At 47.6% G+C, this 18135-nt stretch overlaps 5 protein-coding genes and 1 non-coding gene across 9 annotated transcripts in view; 2 read left to right on the top strand and 4 right to left on the bottom strand.

The window, feature by feature from the left end:
• Positions 1–1456: 1456 nt before the first annotated feature.
• On the bottom strand, positions 1457–3558 carry RPL39 (ribosomal protein L39). Its single transcript, XM_027687353.1, has 3 exons — positions 3082–3558; positions 2768–2871; positions 1457–1778 (listed from the first exon to the last, which is right to left on the bottom strand). The coding sequence occupies exons 1-3, from the start codon at positions 3082–3084 to the stop codon at positions 1730–1732; spliced, it is 156 nt and encodes a 51-aa protein (XP_027543154.1). The 5' UTR covers positions 3085–3558; the 3' UTR covers positions 1457–1729.
• LOC113969545 lies at positions 1894–2029 on the bottom strand. The gene has a single exon (XR_003534888.1). It is a non-coding gene; the product is annotated as a small nucleolar RNA SNORA69 (small nucleolar RNA).
• A 453-nt stretch (positions 3559–4011) lies between the features above and the next one.
• On the bottom strand, positions 4012–10993 carry UPF3B (UPF3B, regulator of nonsense mediated mRNA decay). Its single transcript, XM_027687354.1, has 10 exons — positions 10601–10993; positions 10214–10320; positions 9995–10101; positions 8830–8928; positions 8374–8484; positions 7632–7675; positions 6818–7006; positions 6173–6324; positions 5152–5464; positions 4012–4319 (listed from the first exon to the last, which is right to left on the bottom strand). Exons 1-10 carry the CDS (start codon positions 10835–10837, stop codon positions 4173–4175), a joined length of 1506 nt encoding a protein of 501 aa, XP_027543155.1. The 5' UTR covers positions 10838–10993; the 3' UTR covers positions 4012–4172.
• Positions 10994–11100: 107 nt separating this feature from the next.
• NDUFA1 (NADH:ubiquinone oxidoreductase subunit A1) lies at positions 11101–11996 on the top strand. Its single transcript, XM_027687351.1, has 3 exons — positions 11101–11314; positions 11520–11609; positions 11901–11996. The coding sequence occupies exons 1-3, from the start codon at positions 11213–11215 to the stop codon at positions 11955–11957; spliced, it is 249 nt and encodes an 82-aa protein (XP_027543152.1). The 5' UTR covers positions 11101–11212; the 3' UTR covers positions 11958–11996.
• A 1883-nt stretch (positions 11997–13879) lies between these two features.
• On the top strand, positions 13880–15694 carry AKAP14 (A-kinase anchoring protein 14). Of its 4 annotated transcripts, none has more exons than XM_027687346.1 (6): positions 13880–14049; positions 14157–14259; positions 14359–14447; positions 14542–14784; positions 15111–15163; positions 15539–15694. In XM_027687346.1, the coding sequence occupies exons 2-6, from the start codon at positions 14166–14168 to the stop codon at positions 15624–15626; spliced, it is 567 nt and encodes a 188-aa protein (XP_027543147.1). In that variant the 5' UTR covers positions 13880–14049; positions 14157–14165; the 3' UTR covers positions 15627–15694. The 4 variants fall into 4 exon arrangements, with proteins under 4 accessions (XP_027543147.1, XP_027543146.1, XP_027543150.1 ...); XM_027687345.1 differs by having other exon boundaries at positions 13882–14049; positions 14356–14447; XM_027687349.1 differs by having other exon boundaries at positions 13884–14049; positions 14605–14784.
• Positions 15695–16198: 504 nt separating this feature from the next.
• The window catches only part of NKAP (NFKB activating protein), a 4926-nt gene continuing 2989 nt past the window's right edge, over positions 16199–18135 (bottom strand). Inside the window, exons 8-9 of the mRNA XM_027687328.1 lie at positions 17850–17999; positions 16199–17227 (exon numbers count right to left, since the gene is read on the bottom strand). Coding sequence (XP_027543129.1) covers positions 17053–17227; positions 17850–17999 — 325 coding nt within the window. The 3' untranslated portion in view covers positions 16199–17052. The remainder of the gene's footprint in view (positions 17228–17849; positions 18000–18135) is intronic.

The raw sequence follows: 18135 nt of genomic DNA, 5'->3' as shown, positions 1-18135 counted from the left end.
CTCTTTCCATTCTTAAGTCCATAAAATTACTGTTTTCCTCCTCAGCCAGATCCCCATAGACACAATTAAAGAGAAACTCTACAGCAGCTTTGCCTGCCAACAGTGGTGCTATGGAAAGGCTGGGGGAGGTTCACAGGGCTCCAAGGCAGATCTTCAGTCCTCAGCAGTGCTGTTATTTCCCAACACTTGCTCCAAGAGCAAAGAGGCTTCAAAATCATTGGGGTCAAAGTGTCTGCAGCATGTGAGCCTCTCTGGCAACGCTGTTTGCTGCTTTCCTGTTGCAGTGACTTACTGCTTCCCTCTGATAACGAAGGAGTCTAGACTCTGACTAGACAGGAAGAGAACCTAGATGATACCTCTGCAGCATCCTGAAGTTGGGAAAAATCCCAGCCTTGCTCGCCCCAGCTCACAGAACCCTCCAGCACAGCTTAGGAGGGACAGATTGCCGTGAGTGAGATGTGTATTTGTTGGCATTTGCACGAGTGAACATGTGATGTGCCCAGTGTTATTTGCTACCAATCGCTATGCGAAGGAGGTAAATCTATTTACCTTCAATGTGAAGAACAGCAACACAGGTGTGGCATCCTGAGGCTTCCTCAGGAAGCTGCCTCTCAGGAACGGAACCACCACAGCAGCTGAACCCAGGAACCTTGGCAGCCCTCAGTGTCAGGATGGGCTTTGCACCGTCAGGGATTTCCTGCTGACCGGAGCACCTACCCCGGGTCAGCTCTGCAGAAAGGAAAGGAGCAGCCACGCGGGCTGGGAGCAGAGCACAGCCGCCTCCTCCACTTCCCTGAGGTAAATAAATGGTTCCACAGGCCCCAGCAGAAAATACCAGCATCAGGGAGCTGGAGTAACAACTACTCTGAGCCGTTTTATCCCTTTCTTCCTCTCCCCTTTTTTAAATAGCTGACTTGTCTTGAGCTACTACTGTCTGCAGAAAATGTTTTATATTAAGCTGCACCTGTGGTTGACATCAACTGACTTATCAAACCAATACAGAGCTCCAAAGCAAGCTCAGATTATTTCATATTCTAGGGAGCAAGCAGAGATGATGTGCTACAGTTTACAGTACTGCATTTTGTAGGAGATAGATCTACTCACTCTTAGCAAAATTTTCTTTCATCCAGTTATTCCGCTGCACCCACTCCCCAGCCAGGATTTTAATCGCAGGCTCCAAGGGCTGCCCTGCCCCACATCCTACCTGGGAGTAGCTCCTCTAATAATTTTTTTTTTAATAACTCCTCTAAAATCAGTTCTGATTTTTATATCTTTTTTTTCTTTTAAAACTGGTACATTTTGCTCTCAAAGGTTTACAGTCAGTGAGTGACAAGGAAGACACAGCCTACTCTACGTGAAAAGAGCTGCCAGGGTTCCTCACACTAAGTGAGAACATACTCACAGGAATGTTATTTTTTATTCTGTTATGATCCCACCATATATATATACAAAATTATTTCAACCAAGTAGTTCAGGTCCATATTTATTAGTAAGCCTGTGCACTGTCAATGCTCATGGTGATGCCTGAAAGAAAGAACACTAATAGAACACAGTCTCCACGTTTCAGATGCAAGAAAAGATTTTCCCAGTTAACATCAACATCCCAGACCAGCTTATAAAAACTCCACACTGGGGAGTGCAGTCCAGCACCACAGAAGGAATGACTTGAGGGTGTATCAATCTGATGCAGAAAGACCAGTGTTCATTAGAGCTCCCAGGACAGTCTCCCTTACAAGCCCAGCTTGGTCCTCCTCCAGTGTCTCCTTTTGGAGTTGTACCTAAGACAAGAGCAGGGTGAATTAGCAAAGTGCACACACACATTTGTTCAAAACATGAAAGAAGAGCAGCACATGGAAAAGGTCTATCCCAAGAAATATCCATTTGTGAGCATGTACTTGTCCATGTTAAGAACAAACGTTTTCACCACGGTGCAGGTGAAACCGCAGACAGTGTTTGTAACAAGAGTTGCTCTCAGCAGGAAAATGGCAGTGCTCCCACTGCAGGAAGCTCTGCAATTGCAGCCTGCTTGGGCACACAGCTCAGACACAGCTGATCACCAAGGTGCTCAAGTGCCACACGTCAAAAATCCATCATTTTGCCCCACGGTAAAGTATTCCAAAGTACTGCAATTTAGCTAAAACAGAACCTCGCCGCAAGTACACACCACCAATCCTGTCTAAAAAGAAACAAGTTGGGAGGAGTTACAGGAACAGAACCTGGCAATGCTGCCCAGTTTCACTACCTGAGCCAGCCACTGTTGCTGTGGCTCTCCTCACTGCTTAGGGCAAAGAGAGAGAAAGAGGAGGAAAAATTCTGTTGCCTTACAAAAGCCCAGACAAAAAAGTGGATGAGATAACAAGCTCTCTGACCAAAGTATACAACAGCTTTTAACCAGAGGGCTCAGATAGGCACCACCCTCTGCACGCCCCACGTGGACCAAGACCGTCAGGAACAAACACGCTACCAGGGTACAAAATCTGGAATAAATTACCCACAAGCGCAGTTCAGGCTTTCGCTTTACATGTGCCATCACTGAACACCTGTGGACTCTTGCAGAGCACTGGACAGAACGGCTACAGAAAGAAATGGCATGGAAACCCCACGGAAACACACCTGCACTGCCACCCCGCCTGGCCCTCACGGCCACAAAACAGCACTTTTGGAGGCATAAATGCCATCAGCTCCTCCTTCGGCCCGCACCGCCCGGGCCGCCTGAGCGCGCCCGTGCGGCCGCAGCCCCTCAAGACGCGCCAGCCGCGCTCGATACCTGATCTTATTGCCAGTTTTCATCCGGATCCATTGGGGGATGGGCCGGTTCTGCTTCTGCTTCTTGGCGAGGAAGCGCTTGATCTTAAACGTCTTGTGGGACGACTGCAAGAGAGCGCAGCGGTCAGTCCCTCACGGAGCCCCGGCACCGCCCCGCCAAGCCCGGGCGAGCCGCACCCGGGTCCCTCCCGCTCCCTCGCGGCCGCCTCGCCCCGCCACCCCCGCGGCCGGCCCGCCGGGCCCCCCGAACGCTGCAGCGGCGGTGCGCGATGCCGGGGCGCGGCGGATGGCGGCGGATTGCTCGGGGGGTCTCACCATGGCGCGGAGCGGAGCGGCCTCCCGGCGATGGCGGCGACAGAGGAGGCGGAAGGGGCGGGGCGGAGCGGCGCCGGCGGCGCTGGCACAGCGCCCCCTTGCGGCCAGGAGGACCCGCACGCAGCGAGGGAACGGCGGCTGCGGAGGAGCGAGTTTGTGCAGTTTTATTTGGGTTTAGTACAAAAAAAACAGCTATGGCTAAAATTCGCTAGCTTGGGAGGAGCTGCTACTGGCGAAGTCTCGTTCTGGGCTGTAAAACAATACTTCAAGTTACGAGGGAAGAGGAAGCAGTTCCGAGAGGGCAGGAGTTGGGAAACATTTCAGACTCTAGAGAAGGGAGGATGCTGGAAAAGAACAGGATGCCCAAACCAGCTACATTTGATTAAAAAGAAGCATTTCAATGTAGGGAGACTTTACATAAGAATTTGTCAAGACATATTCCATTCTTAAGCCAGCTTATTCATACACTCCAACTTAGTTACTTTATCCAGAGAACCACTGAAGAGGAAGGTCTCTCCCTCCCTAACACTGTCACTGCACTGCCAGATGTTCTGTTCCTTATGTGCCAAAGGGCTCCTGTCCACTTGTACCTCAACAACCCCAGCCTGTGTACCTGTCTCAGTGCTAGACTGACACAATTTAGCTTTCCCTGCCTCAGGCAGGAGCACCACACAACATAGCAACACCTGTATTACGTCTGGGCAACTCCAAGCTTGCTCTGCCTAAGTGCATCCAACACTAGCTCCCATCGCCTTACAATAGAGCTCTGGCTTTAGATCCAGGTGTCATCCCCTCCTGACCACAACTCATTTATTATCATAGTTAAGGCCATAAATCTTTCTATTTCGCAAAGATTCTCTTCCCTGTTGTAGTTAGATGCTGGGAAAATAAATTCAAATAACTGAAAATACAATGAGAACACATTTCAAATTCCGAATCTACAACTGAGGTTCTTTAACCAGAAACATCCAACAGCACAATGCCCCCTTTTCTTCCTTTGTTCCTTCTTCGCTTCGAAGGCACTTCTGGATTGCGTTGTACATGCTCTTTGGCTGCACAGACAGTCAGAACACATAAGGCTTGCATGCTAGTCACTCCTCTTCCTTCATGTGACTGGTCTCACTCTCTTGTTTCTTATCCACTCCCTGATCTGTGGGCTTTGCAGCACTGTCTTCATACTGACACAATCTGCTTCGGCTTCGGGCTCCTGGCTGGTACAGCTGCATTGCTGGGCGATCCTGAAACAAACCAGAACTGTTTAGACTCTTTCATAGCTCCTCTATCAGGGTTATTATGGCAACAGTGGTATTAGAAATGGCTCAAATTCAAACTTTTCTGGGTGTTCTAAGTTAAATTACTCCACCATGGTGGCAATGTAACTTCAAGTGTCTCAAATCAAGGTTGTCTCTGTTGTAAGGCAACATCCCTGTTCAAGCCACAAAGAACACTGCTCACAGTTCAAGTTGTTTCCTGTTGAGTTCAGCTCACCATCAGAAAAGAGGCCAATTTCAAATCTTCAAAACCCTGAGTTTCATTTGTACCTGACAATGTCTTAAGTGACACAGAAAACATGCACAGCAATGCTGCAAAAACTAATTTGCTGACGATATAAAACTAAACTCAAGACATTTCTTGAGCCTACAGGACATGCCCTATTCTGTAAGTAGAGTCTTGACACTGCTTTAGAGGAGCCTGTTCAATCACTCTTCCACTTAGAGATGCATTTTCAGGCACGTGTAGCATCAGCAGAGATACTGATGCTCTACCAACACCTTAAAGATACGGCACATGGTACAAGTCAGCAAATGGAAAGGTATCAGTGTTTTACAATTTAACCCATGGTATCTTGGCTTAATTCCTACTCAGTGACAAGAAATACCACAAATAATTTAGCAAAGTTCAGTGGATAAACAGGAAAAAAAAACTTTCAAGTAATGGCAGAGTTTGTTGCCAGAACAGGGAGAATTTTCAACAGAGAAACCACATGGTTCTTTCCTTGAAGTGCTTTTATCCTAAAAAACACAAACTGACCCCTATGAATCAACACATGAATTTAAAGAAATTCAGCACCTTGTTTCTGATACGATCTCTCTTAATTGTATCCTCTTTTTTATCATCTTTGGTTACTTTCTCAGATTTGTCCGTGCTGCTGGTAAAGTCTGTAAGATCACTTTTCTTTCCCTTTTCTCTGAGTAAGTCTCTCTCCTTTTTCACCTCTTCCTCTTTTCTTCTAAAAACCTTCTCTTTCTCATAGCGCTCTTTCTGCCTCCGACGCTCCTCTTCTTGGCGTCTCAGTTTCTCTCTCTGCGCTCTCTCATATTCTCTGTCTCTGTCAAAATCTCTATCTCGGTCCCTGTAGTCCTTTACACACTCATCTTCTGATCTGTATGAAAACAAAACTGAAAATTAAGCTCAAAAGATTCATCAAACAGAGCCGGGAGATCAATGTAATAGTGGTGCAAATGTGCAATAGGAGGACGACACACTGGCAGGTTCTAGGGAGCTCTTGGGCAGCTGTGACAACCCGAGTCATGCACGACAGCCAGAGAGGACACTGACCACTAGCACTTCCCAGCTTCCTACTTGCATAGCTGGTTGAGTCTCCTCTGGCTTTACAAAAACCTGAATTTCTGTGTCTCATCTCTATTTCTCACACAACAAAACTGAACCTCGAACGGATCACAGAGCTTTTGAGAATTACAATTTCCACTTTGACCTTTTTACAAGACCTTAGAGGGACTAGTAACTGGAGAACACCTCTCCTCTCACCATGTTTATAATCATCTCATTGCAAGGACAGTGCTCACAGCCTGCTGCAGTCACCTACACCTGGGCTTCTTTAGTGCAGTTCTCACACTGAGTTGCAAAAATATTAAAATTTGTCCACTAGTGAAGAATTTTCAGGTAATTCACAGAGCTTTCTGCAATCACAGGGATGTGCACTGCCACAGAGAACACAGCCTGTGCCTTATATCAGAAAAAGCATTTAAAAGGAATTTCAAAACATTGACAAAGCAGAGCAGCCTAAGCCTCATTATGATCAGGAAACAAGTTATAGATACATATATATTTATAGCAAGTACTAAAATACTTTTTTGCCTTCTCTTCTTTTGTCTCCCCATCAGATCGTTTGGCAGATGCACTACTCGCAATTTTTTCCTCCCTCAGAGTCTCTTTTTCCAGTTTCTTGGATTTTTCTTTTCTCTCCAAGTCTTTTTCATCTTTTTCAGGCTTCTTAAGTAGCTACAAAGAAAACAGAAGTCTCAACTAAAAAGCTCACTCTAATACATATTGTCTGGCACAACACCGAAATTGCATCAAAGGAACCACAGTCCAGTGAGAAGTGAACATTAAGGAAATATTACTGCAAATAGCAGCATTTCTAAAAGCTGGAGTGTATGAGTAAGCATTATTCACACAGCAGACTAGGATTTTTCTCCTAAACCAGGCCATTTTAGAAAGCTTAAAAATAGTCTCCATTCCATAGTGAATTCACAATCCTGTTTACCACGGCATGTACAACAGTCACATGACAAAAAGTTTAAATATTACTATGAAGCATTACAGCATGTAAACCTTTACATTGCCTACTATTGAATATTACAAAAAATTGGTAATTTACTAACACCAAACTCATGTGATTTTTCGCACAATACTCAAAGCACATTTTGAGACTGATATACAAATAATAGGGGAAAGGGAGTGTAACAGTTTATAATAAAGAACTGTTCTAGACCTTAATCTTTGGTTCTTCTTTTGATCTGTCTCTTTCTTTTTCTGGGCATCTGTCTACTTTCTTCAATTTTTCTGCTTCTTTTCTCTTCCTTCTCTCCTCCTCTTTCCATTTTCTTCTCTCTTCTTCTCTTTGTCTTTTTCTTTCCAATTCTCTCCTCCTCCTCTCCTCTCTTTTTTCTTCTCTCAGTCTCTGTGTGTGTAAAAGCAAAGAGAAATAGTGTATCTCCAAACTAGAAAACATCTCTTTAAGCCATGAAATAACTCACCTCAAAGCTGCCTCTACTATAAAAGAAAAAAAAATCCTGTCACCTCTACTGTTGTTATGAACCTGAACATGTTGCAGCAATATTTTTTTCTTACTCATAAGCCTTGATTTGTACTGTCTTAAAAAGCCCAACCACAACACTGGCTCAGCCTTTATCATTCTAATTTTCATTTAATCTGCCCCACCTCTGATTTTCTCCATTGCTAAAAGTTAAAATAACATTATGTGCTAGGAGAAAGATCATCCACAAGGACCTCAGCTGTAAGTGCACTAAAAATGGAAGCATTAAAATGGAATCTGTTTTGGCAGTGCCACAAGAGACAATTTGCTGGGACCAGAATGTACACAAAGCACCACCATTCCTACAAGGACCTACATTCTAGTACTTTAAAATACGTGAACCAGGTGTTGACAAGTGAGTTGGGTCAAAAGATCCTTCTTCAAAAGGAAGGGCAGAAACATATCAATACACATATTGCAATATCTACAACCATGCTTTAAATGAGCAAATTGTACTTGCAAACAAGAAGATTCTGGAGGTAAGTCTTACCTGTTTGTTTTTCAAGAAGTTCAATAAAGGGGTAGTCTTTTTAGCTAGAGAATATACAAAACAAATGTAAACAGTTTGCCTTATCCAATACTGCAATACAACAAAACCCTGTATGAAGTGAAGCATCCTTAAGGACTCCCCTGCCTGTCTCCTCTCACGTACAGCAATACTTTGAAACAAGAATTCCAAACCTATCTCTGAACAGTGGCAACTTTTAGGATTCTAGAAACTTCTTTAGGACACTAATATGATATCCCTGTGTACAGGGATACTCAGTTTGCATTAGGCTTTTCCCAGACTCTCTTGGTTTTAAAGATATTCCTGGAACATGCTTAAAAAGAGCAACCTGATAATTTTTTGTGGTATTTTACCCAATCCCATTATCTCTTAACTTGTGCCTGCGTGGAACATCACCACTCACAGCACTGTGCACTAAACATCACTGCATCCACTGAAATGCAGCCACTCCACAGCCTGGCCTGGCTAACAAACATCTGACCAGCAGCTGGCAACAGGAAGGAACTTTCTCACCTAAAACTTAAACCTAGAGAAGAATTTAGAGGATGGGAACAAAACAAAATATACACTGAATAATATAAGCCTAGAGGTTTAACAAATACTAAGCAGGCACACAAAAGAATTCAGTCTCCTCCAGGTTGAGAAATCACAGCTTCAAATTACAAACCACATATGTTTCTTTGTGCTCTAGGAAAATATAACTATACTACACAGATTTCCATACCTATTAGCTCTTTGTTTCTTGCCTCTATTTCCTCCAACAAAGTTTCAGGAGTGGAGGTTAATTTTTCATCATCTGCACTGTAACTTTCCAAAAACTTCTTGTATTCTGGATCTACAGGGAAGGGGAAAAGGAAGGGGAGGGGAAAAAAAGGGAAAAAGAAAAAAGAGATATATTGTAGCATGAAAAGCATTTGCATTACGCACTGCTGGAAGTCTGGGTTGGATTTACATAAGTTGGGTTGTTTGTATGCCATCTTTTCATAAGTTGGCAGCTCTCAAATGAGCTACTCCATTATGTTTGTCTGGGACAACCATTTAATAGACTTGCACCTCACAAAGCAGTGCCAATAAGCAAACATCCCACTGATGGAATTACAGTGTCACAGTAAAAACATATTCAAATTGCTGCTAAGATTTTCAATCTACTCATGCAAAACAAACTATCTTGCTGTTATACCATCTTCGATAGTTCCAGTTTTGGCATCCTTTTTCTTACTCTTCTTTTTTGCAGCTTTTTGGAAAGGTGCAAACTCAACTATGGCAGCATACTCCTGACCTGTTGAGAGGAGAGGGGAAAACACATTAAAATAGAGATGAAACAGATATAAAATAGACCATATTGTCCATATCTAAAGCAGGAAGATAAGCCTCACAAGAAACGTGCAATACCAGAAGAGATTATTTAGACAGCATAAAAAAATTCTTCCATTTTGAAAGCAATTTAATTAAAAAAACACCTTAGAGACAGCAGAATTCATAAACTTGTAACTCCCCCAAATAAAAAAGAATCTTATGGACAGAGCTTTGTCACACAGAACACCTGTCTGGATGAATTGTAAAACACATGCACTTGAATCAAAGCTCCAGGTGAGACCCTTTCACTGCCCAAGCCAACAGGAACTTTTAGTGCTGCCCAATGTAAGCACTTCTGAAAGGCAAAATTTAAAACCATGAAACCTAACATGTTTAGAAAACAGGTAAGTGGTGACTAAATACTCAAATTTTTAACCAATTAATTAAACCAAATATGTTTTCTACAGATTACTGTCTCCAGAGCAGTCACTTTCACAACTTAATCTGCAAAGAAGCAGCTGTTCCTTTTACTGAACCAAGATGACTCACTCAGTTGTAAACTGAAACAAGCAACAGCTTCAGGTAAAAACTGACCAAAAGATAAGTGACACTGTTGGAAGTGCACAGAACAGGTGAGGGGAATAGCAGAGGGTGACATCAGTAACCTCAGCTTCATTTGTTTGTACGCTGACAGCATGTACCTGCTTTCACTTTACAGACTTGATACTCAGGTATGACAGGGCAAACATTCACTTCAGTATTAGGATTTATATCAACACCACTATTGCCTTGTATACACCCATCTGGATTTTACACATCATATACACAATCCATTTAAAAACATATCTATAAAAAAAGTCAATTTAGACTAGTTTCCACAAAGCATAAGGAGTTTTCTTTGTTCTGTGAAATACTACATATCATGTATTTAAGGCACTTAACCCGAACAAGCCAGAATTGGCTGCTCACCCCCACCCCTCCAATACTCAATCAGCACACGGCACAGACAGCGGGAAAGCAGCAACACACACTGAGTGCCATTCACTCACCTTTGTGATCGACGAAAACATAGCCGTCGAAGCGATCCCTGAAGAGGACTATGTCTTCCTGGTTCTTGAAGTTGATGTAGGCTCTGGAGAACATGTGCGGGTACAGGCTGCGGAGACACAAACCGAGGGCGCTCGGCTGACGAGGCGGCGGCGCCACCGGGGCCCGGGGGACGGCAGCGGCGGCTCCCGGGAGCGCCCGGGCGGGGCCCGCGGCCGTACCTGGAGTCGTTGGCGAAGAACTCGAAGTAGTCGTGCTCGGGCAGGGGCTGCAGGTGCTCCTCCAGCTGCTCCTTCGTCAGGCTGGGCGGGAGCCGCCGAATCACCACCTGCGGCACGGCAGGACCGGCGGTCAGAGGGCGGCAGTGCCGGGGACGGGGCGGCCCCGTTCTCCCCCACCCCCGGCCCCCGCAGGCGGCCCCGTTACCCGAAGAAGGCCCCGTTACCGGGTGGGGGGGCCCGTTCCTGAAGGGGTGGTTCTTGCTACCGCGATAGGGCCTGGTGCCGGGGGCTGCCTGGGCCTGGGGTGCCTCGTTCCCGGGGGGTGTCCGTTCCCTGGGGTGCCCGTTCCCTGGGGGTGCCCATTCCCGAACGCCGCGCGGGCCCCACCTTGCTGAGCGTCTCCTTCTTGTCCTTGGGCCGCTCCAGGCGGTCGATCTCGGCCGCGCCGGCCCTGCCCTCCGTGCCGGCGGCGGGGCCCGGCCCCGCGCCCAGCACAGCCCCCGGCCCGGCGGCGGCCCCTCGCCGCTCCTTGGGCCTGGCGTTCTCCTTGTCCTCCTTCATCCCGGCCCCGCTTCGGATCCCGATCCCGGGCCAGGGCAGCGCCGCGCGCCCCCGCGCGCCCATTGGCCGCCGCCTCTCGCGAGACTACGCCTGAAACGGGCCGGGGGCGCCGCCGGACTACAACTCCCGGCGTGCACCGCGCCCGGCACCGCCAGTTCCGGCGGTGTCAGCGACCGGCACCGGGCGCGGGATTGGGATTGGGAATAGGATTGGGATCGGGATCGGGATCAGGCGGGCTGGAGCGCGGGCACGGCCTCGTTCCTTGCCGAGAGCCGGTCCCCCGCAAGCGCTGTCGCTCCGCCGCCCCTCCGGGCCCGCCGGGCTGTGAGGGGCGCGGGGCAGGCCGGGAAGGGCGCGGGGCAGGCCGGGAGTGCCCCGGGAGCGCCCCGGGAGCGGCGCAGCGGGACCGGCACCGGGACCGGGAGCGGCACCGGCAGGATGTGGTACGAGATCTTGCCCGGCATGGCCATCATGGGCGTCTGCCTCAGCATCCCCGGCTTCACCACCATGTTCATGAACCGCTTAACCAACGGCGGCAAGGTCAGCGCGGGGCGGGATCCGCGGCGCCGGGGCTCCGCTTCCCCCCGGGACCGCCCTTACCCCTCAGCCCCCTGCATCTCTCTGGGATCCCTTCCTTCCTGCCTTCCCGGGGCTCCCCTTTCCCCCATCCCTCGGGACACCCCCATACCGGCGAACCCGCCGGGGACCCTGCCCGGGGCCGTAACAGGCATCGCTGTGCCCACAGGAGAAGAGGATCGCCCGCTTCCCCTTCCAGTGGACCCTGATGGAAAGGGATCGGCGGATCTCGGGTGTCAACAAGTACTACGTGTCCAAGGCAGGTTTTTGGGGCATGGGCAGGTACCACCGGGGGGTTGAGGTGGGAGCCAGGCGCTGCTCCTCCATCCCCGGGCTCTGGGATGGGGTTCCCGCGGCCGCACTAGTCGCTCCCGGGGCTGTCGGGCTCCGTGCCCACAGCTGATCTGCCTCTGGGGCTGTGCATTTTAATTGTGTTTTAACTAGGACTTGGGTAAGTAGGTGTAGTTTGAAAACTGGCATTTTCAGCTATGCCCTGTTGCACATTAGTGGCAAGAATGATGCAGATATAGCTGTTATTTTTTCTTTTTAGGGTCTGGAGAACATAGACAAAGGTGGCAGCACTTTGAAGAATCCACGTATCTATTGAGAATGATTTAACTCCTAAATAAAGATATATGTGTGTTCAGCCCTTGTATCTGTGTTGCTGTGGTGGGGTGACCGGGGCTGGACACCAGGTGCTCACCAAAGCTGCTCTGTCACTCCCCTTCTCAGCTGGACAGGGGAGAGAAAACATAATGAAAGGCTCATGGGTGGAAATAAGGACTGGGAGAGATCACTCAGCAATTACCATCAAGGGCAAATGAGACTCAACTCGGGGAAATTAATCTATTGTCAATCAAATAAGAGCAGGATAATGAGAAATAAAACCAAATGATGAAACACCTTCCCCCCACCCCTGTCTTCTTTCTGGCTTCAACTTCACTCCTGATTTTCTCTACCTCGTGTCCCTCAAGCTGTGCAGGGTGACAGGGAATGGGGGACGTGGTGAATGTCATCACATGGTGTCTCTGCTGCTCCTTCTTCCTCGGAGGAAGACTCCTCACACTCTTCCCCTGCTCCAGCCTGGAGTCCTGCCCACGGGAGATGGTCCTCCACAAACTTCTCCACTGTGAGTCCTGCCCATAAGCTGCAGTTCTTCACAAACTGCTCAGTGTGGGTCCCTCCCACAGGGTGCAGTCCTTCAGGAACAGGCTGCTCCAGCGTGGATCCCCTGCTGGGGCACAAGACCTGCCAGCAAACCTGCTCCAGCGTGGGCTCCTCTCTCCATGGGCTCACAGGTCCTGCCAGGAGCCTGCTCCAGTGTGTGCTTCCCATGGGGTCACAACCTCCTTTGGACTTCCACCTACTCTGGCATGGGTCCTCCATGGGTTGCAGGTGGATCTCTGCTCCCCTGTGGATCTCCATGGGCTGCAGTGGAATCTCTGCTTCAGCTTCTGGAGCATCTCTTCCCCCTCCTTCTTCACTGACCTGGGTGTGTGCAGAGCTGTTCCTCCCACATATCCTCACTCCTCTCCAGCTGCAGTCTTGAAACTGCAGGTTTTTTTCCCCCTTCTTAAATCTGTTATCCCAGAGGTGCATACGAGCTGCATAAGTCGCATAAAAGCTTTGGACAGAACTGGTTTCCTCACTTTATGCACCCTGATATACACCAGGCTGTCTGTGAGAGGAGGAAGAGGAATGCCAGGAAGACTGATTCTATTTTTGCACCCACTTCTGATGTGCAGTTCCCTGCTGCTGACTGCAGCAGCCTGCATTAATAGCCAGTGTCACCTCCTGCAGCTTGGATTCTTCCCTCCCAGCATAGCACTAGTCAGCAGTCTCAACTTACAATAAAGCCAAAACCTGCCTCTGCTACATCCTAAACCTGCTATAACAATGCCTCTTACTTATCTCCTTGTTCCTGGGTAGCAGTCAGAGTGAAACGCAGATCTTGTGTCACTGCCACCAACATTGATCCCCTGTGAGACACGGGGTGTGGAATGATCACAACCAACATGGAGGGAACAAGGTGCAGAGTCACATGGATCAGACAAATTTCTGAGAAATGTCCAGGCTTGTATTAATGCTCTCTCAGCTGGACAGGAAGCATCTCTATGAGACCACAAGGACTAGGACCTACACTTTGCTCATTATTGATCTAGCAGCTGAATCCATGTAGCAGCCTTTTGTCATTCTGGAAGAGCAGCTGCTGTGAATTCAGCACACTGTGATATGCTAAAACATTTCTGGCCTTTCCCTGTTGGTCCTTTCCCTCTGAAGGGCTGGGAGAATACAGCCCTCTGTGCACCGGGCTGGGCTGAGACTCTGCCCAGCACAGCACAGAGCGGAGGCTGCTTTAGTTCCCCCATTGCCGAGACTGGCAGAAACACGACAAACAGAGAATCTGGCAGGATCCCACAGCTGTTTTCCTGTCTTCCTTTTCCGGAAGACTGCGGCTGCTGGGGAGGCGTTTCCCGGGGTCGGTGTATCCGCAGGGAATGCCGACGGGGATGCCGGGAGACGGCACCGCCTCTCCATGGTGACGCGGGGAGAACGCTCCCGTGGACGGGGAGCCGGGACTGCGGCAGGGACAGCGCCGGGGCCCGGGAGCAGCTCCTCGGGGCTGGACACCTTCCCTGGAATAAAAAAGCCCCGGGACCCCCCGGGACCCCCCGTCCGGCCGGGCAGCGCTGAGGGGGGTGAGCGGGGGCGAGGAGCCAGCGAGGGACTGGGCGCTGCTCTCCGTGTTCCTCTGATGGGTCCTGCAGCTCTATCTCACTGTGTTTCTACTTTTCTTTCTCTAAAGGTGAAGCCAATGGACAAGGAAGAGGACAAAGATCACGCACCCCCAGACAATGAGAGAAGCAGTACAGAGGACTGTCTGCCAGAGCTGAAGAAAAAGGAAAAAGGTATTGTGTTTGCTCTATTAGCGTGTGTTGTTTTGTTGTTTTGGTTTTTTGTTTTTTTTTTTCTAGGAGGATTTGTCAGCATTTTATTTGTTTTAGAAGCCAAGCGTGTTATCAAAACTATCCAGTGGACCACAGGCAACAACTTCACAGTGGAGAGAGGGCGGCAGCAGATTGAAGAGCTCATTTCTGTGAGTGACAGTTCCATCCATTTGGGAAGGTCACACCTTCTCGCTGTTAAGAAGTGTGAAAAATTTAAGGACAGCACCTCTGGTTCCTTTTTAGCACTGCCCTCAAGTCACCTCTACTGGACAGAGGGAGTCTCAGTGTGATGCCTTTATTCGACAGACATGGGACATTCACAAAAGCTGGCTTCACCACTCTGAATTTCTTGAGGAAGAAGAACTGAAGGACAGCAAGAGGTACCATTACAGAGCTTGCTGGGGCATCCCAACACGCAGAAAACCCATCCCACGAGCAACAGCAAGTGTCTACTTTGTTATAGTGATCTCCAAACTCAAACCTGACGTAAGTACTCAGAAATGCCACACACCAGTCCTTTAAGGGAAAAGAGCACAGGGATTCCTGAGGCAGTCAAAACCAGCACAACAGCCCATAGCTGGTCAGAAATCTTACATCATCCCACACGCTTAGAATTGTAACTTATGAGGCTTTACCTTTACAAGAAAATACTCATAGAGGCTTTAAACTAAAACTGTTCTAATCTGTATCAGAAATGTTGTACAAATATCCAGGTTATTTTTGAAGAAATAGATAGTAGCTCTTAGCTAAATACCATGTCTGCTCTTTGAGGGGCTGTACGTCACCTCTGCCCTGTGTCTGCTCTCTTGCAGACCTCGCCTGTGGAGGTTTTCTTCAGACTGGAGTCCAGCAGGCTGATTCGCAGGTAAATGTCATTACTCTTCTGTCACTGACACAACTCAGGAGGTTCTAGCAAGCTTTTCCATGCCAAAACCAAAGAGGGAGCTCCATGTAAGTAAGTTTGCAGTCACATCAGGGAGGTGGAAGAAGCTGTCAAAATTTTGCTTCACAAAATGAAATGAACCTGCTTATTATTAGCTTCACTCCCCCACAAGCATGGATAGCCACCCCGTGGGCATCTGCCTTCTCCAGGAAGAATATGTCCTGCTTACCCAGGTCTAGGTGTGGTCTTTATTGCAGCAGATAGGCTTGCCTGATGAATAAAGGCCAGCTCTGAGCTGGCCAAACTTGGATTCAATATTATTCTTACAATTTACCCTCTTTTTATTCCATCCTCCAGGCCAGAAGAGTGTCAGTTTAGAGAAAAGTGGCTTCAGGACATTATTGAAAATAAAATAATCCTCATAGAAAGACTTGGTTCCCAATGAGCAGCTCCAATTCACCATCACCAATGCTCTGTTGTGGAGAACCAAATAAACACCATGAAGAAAGAAAAGCTCTTCCTTAGCAGCATTTCTGCTTTGTGGATACATCAAAAGCACTGAACGTGTGCCAGATCAATGATGCCCTGACATGGTAGTTGGCTTTATATGATGGTTGCTGGCAGGTATGGGTGGGTACACCAAGATGGAACCAGGTTCCAGAGTGTAAATGCGAAGAGACAGCTGGGAGGGATTTGCTGGTCTGTGGAACTATAGGGAAAACATTATAGGACTTTAAGACTTTTATCTTCTTCACACCAATATACGAGACATCTCTGCTGCCCAACTTAGGGGAACAAAAAAAATAAAAAAAGGATTTAGGGGAACAAAAGCCCTCTCAAAAACACTTTCTTTTTCTCAAGTGTTTTTAAAAACAAGTTCAAAGGCGATATGTTTGGAAATATGCAGTTGAATCAAAGATAACCACCACATAAGCACTGCTTGAGCAAGGCCTCCAAGTACAGAGCTTAAAGCAAACCATGTAATGCTGCTGAAACAGACCAAATTAAAATACTACCGGAGTTAAAATAAGGTTTTATTCTAGAGCACTTTCATAGACATAAACATTTCAAATAAATTGAAAGACACATCCTTGTTGCCACCTGTATACATCCAGGGGTTCCAATCACTGCAGCCCACTGCTCTGATGCCTATGTATAACATAGGAGAAAAAGAAGCAAGCAACTTTGTTCTTCACCACAGATTTCAGTGAAGAGCAGACCCTCCTATTACTGTTACTTTACATCCCAATTGCAATCTGCTTGCTTTAAAGTAACTGAAGCCCATCTGTATTAAATTACAAACTCATTTACAGAATATTTACAAGTCTAGTTTGAACCACAAACCAAACTTCACTGTTTTGAGAAAAACCTAAATCTAAAAGACTTCTGAAGAAATAGTAGACAGTCCCAGATCTTAAACAAGAACTCAGGAGTTCCTTCATTTTTGCTGCTGTTAGTAGTAGCTTGTTCACTGTCTTTTCCAAGCTAAATGATTCTATGAAAAATCAAAATAAATGGAATAAAAAAAAATGACACATTGGTATTATGTAACAAAGCTCTTCCCATGGGATCCTCCTGCTTGTCTGATTCAAAGCAAGCACAGAACATCGACACCTCTAATCTTCCTGTCTGTTCCTGCCTTCCCTGCCTTGTAGCCTTTCACTTTACAGGGATTCCTTGTAGATGGTGAACAAATCACCCTAGAGAATCTGATGAAAGTAACTCTGTTTTCTTGACAGAAGTAATCCACTCCTGGGGCCCAGCCCTGTTGGGTGAAAGGCACTGCAGCACCTGCAGCATTTTTCAAATCACGACTGGAACAGGTCAGCTGCTGCGTGGTACAATCTGTGGTGCACAGCTCAAACAAAGCATTATTTCTCCTCTTTGCCCTTAGTCTTTCTGTAGACCATCTCTCGAAAGCTTGCGAGGATCTTGTTCTCTCGTTTCCTCCTCTCCTCTTGGTTGAAGGAGGCCAGGGCTCTCTTCTCGTCTGCGCTGTAGATCTGGTTCTCTTTGCGCAGACGCACGGCTTCCATGCGCCGATGCCTGTGGAGGAGAACATGGTGCATGTCATCATGGGCAGACTGCCCTGGGACAGCTCCATCAACTGGCCTGAATGTTTTCAGGGGCTTTAAATAAAGATACCTGCACTACAAAATCCAAACCTGCACACAAACCTTCACAAGAAGGAGCGTGGCAGAGCAAGGGACTGACTTCTGGGCGTGTCTGCTCTCAGGCAGTCAGCCAGAAGTCCCACCTACCCCCAGGGTGTCAGCTGCTGGCTCACCAAAATTTAAGTGAAATTCCTGGAGGACTCATAGAGCAAAAAGTGCAGCCAACCTCTCACACTTTGATTTGTCTCCTACTGGCCAGCACATCACCAGGGCTGTCCAAACACACCACCTGGCACAAGCATCTCCTCATTTGAAATAAAGATAATTAGAAGTATATTGCCTGGAAAGAACTTTTGCTCTTGAGGAGAAAGCATCCTCTAAAACCTCACCATCTGTCTACAGCAATGGGGAGTTTGGTGTAGATTATTGCAAGCATGCAGAGCACCTTCTCCTCCACACTTTCAACTAGAGCTTGGAAGCGGCCTTCCACTCAGCCAACAGAGAAAGCAGCTCTTGAAAACGTCACTGAACCACTGCCATGATCAAAACCATACCTGCTGCCACTCATGACGTAACCGGAGCTCTCAAATGACGCGATCTCTTCACTGGTTAAACCGATCTCGCCTCTCCGGGGAATACGTTTTCCTGCTTTTACATACTCTGCCATTGCTGCACCTTCACCCGGCAGGAGGGCGTGTCCATAGCTAAAAAAAAAAAAGGGAGGATTGCAGTCTCAAATACAGAGAGTCTGAGCTAAACATCCAGCTTCCCTGTTCACTACAGCTGCATTTTTAAACACTTTCTTATTCTTTCCCACATATTGGCCTGTTCTTTCCTTAT

The sequence above is a fragment of the Neopelma chrysocephalum genome, unplaced genomic scaffold (assembly GCF_003984885.1).
Source record: "Neopelma chrysocephalum unplaced genomic scaffold, ASM398488v2 Primary Assembly neopelma1_73b, whole genome shotgun sequence".
NCBI classification, from domain to species: Eukaryota; Metazoa; Chordata; class Aves; order Passeriformes; family Pipridae; genus Neopelma; species Neopelma chrysocephalum.
The sequence above is the reverse complement of the archived record's forward strand: the minus strand, read 5'-3'. Positions and strand labels throughout refer to the sequence as shown.

Excerpts from the sequence above, each read along its gene's own strand:
- NDUFA1 (XM_027687351.1), top strand. The coding sequence starts at position 11,213 with ATGTGGTACGAGATCTTGCCCGGCATGGCCATCATGGGCGTCTGCCTC. Across the intron at positions 11,315-11,519 it reads GCTTAACCAACGGCGGCAAG|GAGAAGAGGATCGCCCGCTT; the intron begins GTCAGCGCGGGG and ends CTGTGCCCACAG. Across the intron at positions 11,610-11,900 it reads ACAAGTACTACGTGTCCAAG|GGTCTGGAGAACATAGACAA; the intron begins GCAGGTTTTTGG and ends TTTTCTTTTTAG.
- RPL39 (XM_027687353.1), bottom strand. Across the intron at positions 1,779-2,767 it reads AAAACTGGCAATAAGATCAG|GTACAACTCCAAAAGGAGAC; the intron begins GTATCGAGCGCG and ends CTCTTGTCTTAG.
- UPF3B (XM_027687354.1), bottom strand. The coding sequence starts at position 10,837 with ATGGGCGCGCGGGGGCGCGCGGCGCTGCCCTGGCCCGGGATCGGGATC. Across the intron at positions 10,102-10,213 it reads TTCTTCGCCAACGACTCCAG|CCTGTACCCGCACATGTTCT; the intron begins GTACGGCCGCGG and ends GTGTCTCCGCAG. Across the intron at positions 5,465-6,172 it reads AAAGAAGAGAAGGCAAAAAA|ATCAGAAGATGAGTGTGTAA; the intron begins GTATTTTAGTAC and ends GTTTTCATACAG.
- AKAP14 (XM_027687345.1), top strand. The coding sequence starts at position 14,166 with ATGGACAAGGAAGAGGACAAAGATCACGCACCCCCAGACAATGAGAGA. Across the intron at positions 14,448-14,541 it reads AGATTGAAGAGCTCATTTCT|CACTGCCCTCAAGTCACCTC; the intron begins GTGAGTGACAGT and ends GTTCCTTTTTAG. Across the intron at positions 14,785-15,110 it reads TCTCCAAACTCAAACCTGAC|ACCTCGCCTGTGGAGGTTTT; the intron begins GTAAGTACTCAG and ends GCTCTCTTGCAG.